At 32.8% G+C, this 6,267-nt stretch overlaps 1 protein-coding gene across 1 annotated transcript; it reads right to left on the bottom strand.

The window, feature by feature from the left end:
* Window positions 1-821: 821 nt before the first annotated feature.
* On the bottom strand, window positions 822-5,884 carry LOC111906428 (phosphatidylinositol 3-kinase, root isoform). Its single transcript, XM_023902189.3, has 17 exons — window positions 5,528-5,884; window positions 5,043-5,142; window positions 4,862-4,958; window positions 4,601-4,759; window positions 4,278-4,487; window positions 4,019-4,197; window positions 3,620-3,767; window positions 3,448-3,543; window positions 3,228-3,363; window positions 3,017-3,138; window positions 2,747-2,944; window positions 2,171-2,341; window positions 1,928-2,065; window positions 1,606-1,760; window positions 1,386-1,529; window positions 1,163-1,310; window positions 822-1,094 (listed from the first exon to the last, which is right to left on the bottom strand). Exons 1-17 carry the CDS (start codon window positions 5,637-5,639, stop codon window positions 957-959), a joined length of 2,451 nt encoding a protein of 816 aa, XP_023757957.1. The 5' UTR covers window positions 5,640-5,884; the 3' UTR covers window positions 822-956.
* Between the last annotated feature and the right edge of the window lie 383 nt (window positions 5,885-6,267).

Here is a 6,267-nt window from a genome sequence, read left to right as displayed (position 1 = left end):
ACATTGTTAATGCAAGACGTGAGACACTTCGACCCCGAAGATCAAAAGACAGCAAAATTTATGAAAGCATCGATTCGTGAAAAATATAATATGAAACGCAACTGAAAATTGATGCTTTGTCTTTTTTTTTTTTCTAGGTTTTTAAATTTTAACGTCATGTTTTATTTTTATTTTTTAGGTTTTCAATGTAATTTTAATTTTCATGTTTTTTTTTAATTTTATGATTTTTAAAATGTAATTTTTAAGTTTGTTATTTTAAATTTTAGTATGGTTTTCAAATAAATTTAATATTTTTCTAAAAAAAAAACCATAGGCACAACATCACTTCATAGGTAAAAAATGTGAAAAATGTAAAAATCTACATGACGCCTATGTAGGCGACTTTTTACCATTGGTACCTTTTGCCTTATGCCATGCCAGCAATAGGATGCAAAAATGGCCATAATAAAAAAGATTGTCAAAGTAGGTTGGTTTTAACCGAACAAACTGATTCACAACTAACCAAACAGAAAATATTGTAACCACAAACTTACATCACCATATATTCAGTTAAACCTTTCTATTATTATATTGTGTTAGGGGTAGTAAACTACTAAACTATAATTTTAATAGCGGAAAATAATAGAAACAAATAAAATTAGAAACTATGAAACTTGATTAGAAGTTTTGGAAGTATTATTATTCTTACACAACGTTATAGTTGGCAATTTTGAATAATAATAATTTCCTAACAGCCAAGATCAAGTTGAGTGACTTGATGGATGATAATTTATTTGGCAGGTGGCAATACTTAGAAACTAAAAAAGTAAAAACTTTACAAGTTCACAACATAAAGCATGCCAACCTTTTTACAAAATAATTTAAACCAATAATATATATGTAAATATGTGTATTATTATTTACACGGGTCATATTATAATATATGGGGAAATAAGGTGAAGCAGCAGTAAAAATAATCATCTCCAGTATTGTGCCCAACGATGAATAGTTTCAACCATCTGCGGGAACAAAGCACTGACACTTTCGTTTATAAGATCTTGAAAAAAATGGATACACTCTTCATCATCCAAATCCAACCGAAATTTCTCTTGAAGCTATACATACAACAACAGAAAATATATAAATAAGCTCTGAATAATTATTAGTTATAGCATTTATTTACCTTTAAAATGCCCTTTTCAGGATCAGAAGCTATATCGGGAATATTAGACCCCGCCATTAAATGAAAAAGGTTCAATATCAAATTACTTGATTTCCGCAGGATATTATACGCCTCACAGCAATACGATTTAAATCGCGTATAATATTGGCTGCACGAGAAAAAACAAAACTAAATAAAAAGTCACCACACCACAGGCTTTTTAATAATAATTGTTGGAAATTACCTTTCTGCCCCTCCCATAGCCTCCACCATTTCTTTACAGAGCTTCATAGGTGGTGGGAAGGGTTTTGGATCACGACCCAAAATAAAACCAAAATCAACATGAAAAAGACGACCATCGTCTCGAAGCAGAAGATTGTCCAGATGCCTGTTGATTTAAAATAAATAATATTATATATATTATATAAAATAAAAAATATGGAAAGATTGAGTGAGAGTGACACCTGTCTCCAATGCCGAGTATGTAGGTGATGACTGAGTAGCCAGCACAGCTTTTGATGAATGTTTCGAGACAGGTGGCGGTTATCCCAAAGGGTCCCTCTTCGTCTGGATGAAACTTCTGTAAGTAGCTTGTTATACTTCGGTGTTCTGATAGGATCTGTATAATACATAAATATATATATATATATATATATATATATATATATATATATATATATATATATATATATATATATATATCCAATTAGTAACAACCTACTAATTTCCTTAGCCTTTATTTATTTATTTATTTAGCAAGAAGATATGATATGATTGCAGCAGCACCTGAGCAAGAGATTTGGAAGGTATGAATTCCATCATGCCTTCATCGTGTCCAGTGGCTAACACTCTGTATGGTGTCAAATGCAGATCAAGATTTTCCAGTTTAAGTAGTCGATCCATGAGTGATACCATCTGAACAACCTACATGAATATCATCACCACATCTAATTAATAATCAGATGCGCACTCACCTGTATGTATCTGTTAGGGCTTTTTTCTTTTAAAAAAAAGGAAAAAAAAAAATACCAATTGATCTTGACGAAGATCATCCCCTTTCTTGAAAATGATCTTTAAGCATCCACCGTTGGCTGTTCTAAATGCAAGGCGTAAAGGATGCAAAGCACTTTTGAATATTGATGAGTCTGATGGAATAATCCCCGTGATAAGAACAATCGGTGCCAAAGGTGATCGTATAGGCTATAAAATATGTCGTCATATAAATATATATAATACAATAAATGTCTCTAACTATTTTTAAATTTTTAATAAGAAAGTGCTCAAGGAACTTATAATACACTTGTATCATGTTTTACGAAGGAATGGAATCTGACAAAGGAACCGTAATCTTGTTTTATGTTTGGTTTGTAAATCTATCAAAGAAATAAGAACGTAAATTGTGTCAAATGACTAAAATACCCTTTATTTATTTGTATTTGCTTTGTAAATTCATCAAAGAAACATATGACAAAGTCCATAAAACATAAACTTTGAAGGAATCCCCCCAGATTCATTCATTTCCGTTGGTTCAACAACCAAACACACCACGGAATGGAATCCAAGATTCCAATTCCTTTTATACTCGGCAAACCAAACACATATTACCTCCTCGAAATACGTAAGTTCGGAAAGAAGGCCGGAAAGCAGATGCCGGAGTTTTTCAATCTTCTTCTGAGTTCCTCCCCTTACATTCCTCACATCTCTCATTATAGAACACAGCTGAGCTGTCAGTTCAGTCTGCCGAACCAAACTCTGCCACAACTTAAACCCATCTCCACCATCACCCGCCCCACCCATTCCCAACTGTAAAAATCAAAACCCATTCATGTATTCACTTGTAACTATTTATTCAAAAGAATTAGATAGAATCCACACCTTGATCATATTCTCCTCCAGCATCTCATATGAAGAGTAAAAACGTTTTGCATACGCAGGATCATGAAGTTCAACAGCCACATACCATCTAAGGAAGCTAGCAAGCTCAATGTTGGACAATGCTGCAAAATTTTATTAACAACAATGTTGAATTCTAGAAATAAGTAAATTATTGAAAAAAAAATGTTATTTAAGATTTTTTTTTTCATACATCGTTGCACAAGGAATTGAGAAAGACGGGATTTGTCTGAGCGTTCAAATCTCAAAGCTTGAACCAATTGAAGTAAATAACATTGTAGTTCTTCATCATCGGCTCTTTCAAGAACACGAACAGCATGTGCACGAACCTGTTGAAAAGTCAACAGTCAAAATAAAACTGGTCAAGGATTGAAGTTTAATAAAAGGAGATTCATTTATTGATTATTGCATACGTCTTCACTCTCGAAAACAGGAGACAGGAGCTCTAATGCATCGCATACATCAATCATTTCCCATCTACCCATCAATTCAATCGCCTGTTTTGCTTCCTAAAAGAAGAAAGATTATACTGAAATACAGGAGAACAATATAATATAATATAAATATCATAATATGCATATGTACCTGAACATCACTCCACTCAACACATCGAAGAAACTTTGTTAAAGCTCTTTTTTCGGACATTAATGAAAACCGGAATTTCCATAATAATTGTCTTTCATCACCACTCAATGTTCGTGTTGGTGGGTACTTAAGTATTCTCTGTATTGACCTAAAAAACAAGATTTTGACCAATTATATTCCATACATAGTACATTTAGAAAAGTAAAGGAGTTAGTAGGAATAAAGAAGAAGAGCAAAAAGGTAAAGGGTTAGTGTCTTAATACATTAAGTCAAGTTTTTGGCTAGACCCATTTAGTCATTCTGTCCAGATTACATCAAAAAGAAACAACAAAGTATAGATGTCCAGATTTAGTGCTTAACCCATTAAGTCAATTAAGTCAAAAAGAAACAGACCCTTACTTTCTTTCAGTAGAACTGGGCTTAAGATCTCTATCAATGATACCACGATTCAAACTCCTTGCAAGCTTTAATTGCTTGTGTTCAGAGGGGTTGATTTTTCCAAGTTCCGGGTCCCACACAGTAACTAGTTCATTAGTTGAAGCTATAGATGCGGGTATTAACAAATTTGGCCCAGACTCCTAACATGTCAAAACAGAAAAAGTCAAAAAACCAACATAGTTTTGGGTCAAACTAACATAGAATTGATAAAACCACACACCTGAAGAACAACTCGATGTTCAAAACTACAGAAATCAATGAGCACAAACAAATGAGAACTTCCATTTTTACTGCTTTCAAGATCCTTAATCTTATCCATGGATTTAAAAGCAAGACGATCCAACCAGTCAACTCGCTGGATTTGACCCCTTTCATACTTATTCACAAGCTTCTCCAAACGCTCCAACTCCCCACGTTCATCTTTAGGAACCTACACAGGGTAAAAAAAATAGACCAGTGAGCAATTTTGAGCAGTAAAAAGTAAAAAGTAAAAAGCTAAAAACATAATGTTGTGTTTAAAGATCATGGTAAGAAAAACAAAACCTTTCCAGGAGTTGTAGAGTGAATAGATCCATCTGCTTCCTTTCCTTGCCAAAGCCTAAGTTTGTGTTTCCCAGTTTTGAGTTGTTTTTTCATATTAAAGAGATGAATGGTAGCTCCACCAATTAGTCCCTCATTTTTCCCACATGAAACATCCCAAACCTACAATAAATGGGATTGAACAATAAACAAATTGGAAAATCTTGGTTTTACCAATATGAAAGTCTTATAAATCTTGAAAAAATAGTGAAACTGATAGCTTACAGTTACTGCAAGTTGAGAGTTTGTAGTTAAGTCTCTATATTTGGTACTCAATGTAATGAGTTCACCCCAGCAGAAAGGTGGACCAGAAGACTCTAGTCTGAACATAGTTAATCATTAATTTAGAATGAAGTTGAAAAGAAAAGATAAATACACAAGAATACATAGAGCTTGCTACAGAAACCTGGTTCTCATGGGAAGCCCAAATGGAGCACCATCAATGTACAATGCACATTCAACATATAGCTCTGGTTTTTTGTCTTCAACGATGTTACCTATATCAGCTGCATATTCAAGCATGGGTACTCATAAATTTGACATATGAATGCTTTTTTGGTGGGGGCATGGGGTAGATTTTGATGTTCGAGTTCACGCACATCAAGTAGGTTTACCGAATTACTCAGAATTTATTTCCTTCCTAAACAAAAATGAAACTTACTGATGATCAAAAAAAAAATTCAATCTCATTTCTACCTATATCCTATTATTGTCAAAAATGAAAAATTCAGTAGCGTGAACTCTTCATAAAATACGTCTCCCATAAATATCTGGTCCCTTCAATTCGTACGAAATTGAATGAATAATGAACTCTAACAGATACCAAAAATCGTATTAGGGCTTCGTAAACGCTAATTCAAATTAAATGACGGGAATTGCAAGGAAATTCACCTGGATTAGTGGAATTAGTCGAAGGTAAATGCCCTTCTAACTTTTCGATTCTGAAAGTAACCGGAAGATTGATGTCGCAAGACAAGAAGAATCGAAACTCGTTCCCAGTCATTATTTTCTCAAAGGGTTCACCAAATCAAAATCATCTCATCATAATAGGATTAGGGTTTGGCCAATTTGATAAATACGAGACTGTTTTCTTGAATCAAACATGCGAGCTACAACCAATTATGTGCCTTCACTTGTACTACAGCTTGATGAACTCACGACTGGATCAAAGTGAAAGAAATCATAATATATGCACATCAGCACATCTTATATTCGCTTGTATCTATCAGTATGCGTGAAAGAAGATCATTCATCGGAGTGCTTCACCTTCTTATTCTAACTTTTTTTATTAAAAAAAAAAAAAAAAGATATAAAATAAAATAATTATATATATATATATATATATATATATATATATATATATATATATATATATATATATATATATATATATATATATATATATATATATATATATATATATATATGTTTAGTGAATAGGTTGAGGTTTAGTGTGATTTTGAGTCAAAATCAAACCATCTGAAAGTAATTTTAAAATCATGATCTGTGGGTTTTCAAGCGTTTTTATTTTGCGGTTTTACAGCGATACGGTTTTATGTGGTACAGTTTCGGTTTTAAATCACACAAAGAAATAATGCGATTTTCTAAGTGGTACTTTTAAAACCGCAAGT

Source organism: Lactuca sativa, chromosome 3 (assembly GCF_002870075.4).
Source record: "Lactuca sativa cultivar Salinas chromosome 3, Lsat_Salinas_v11, whole genome shotgun sequence".
NCBI classification, from domain to species: Eukaryota; Viridiplantae; Streptophyta; class Magnoliopsida; order Asterales; family Asteraceae; genus Lactuca; species Lactuca sativa.
Note: the sequence above shows the minus strand (reverse complement) of the source record. Positions and strands in the feature narration are given on the sequence as shown.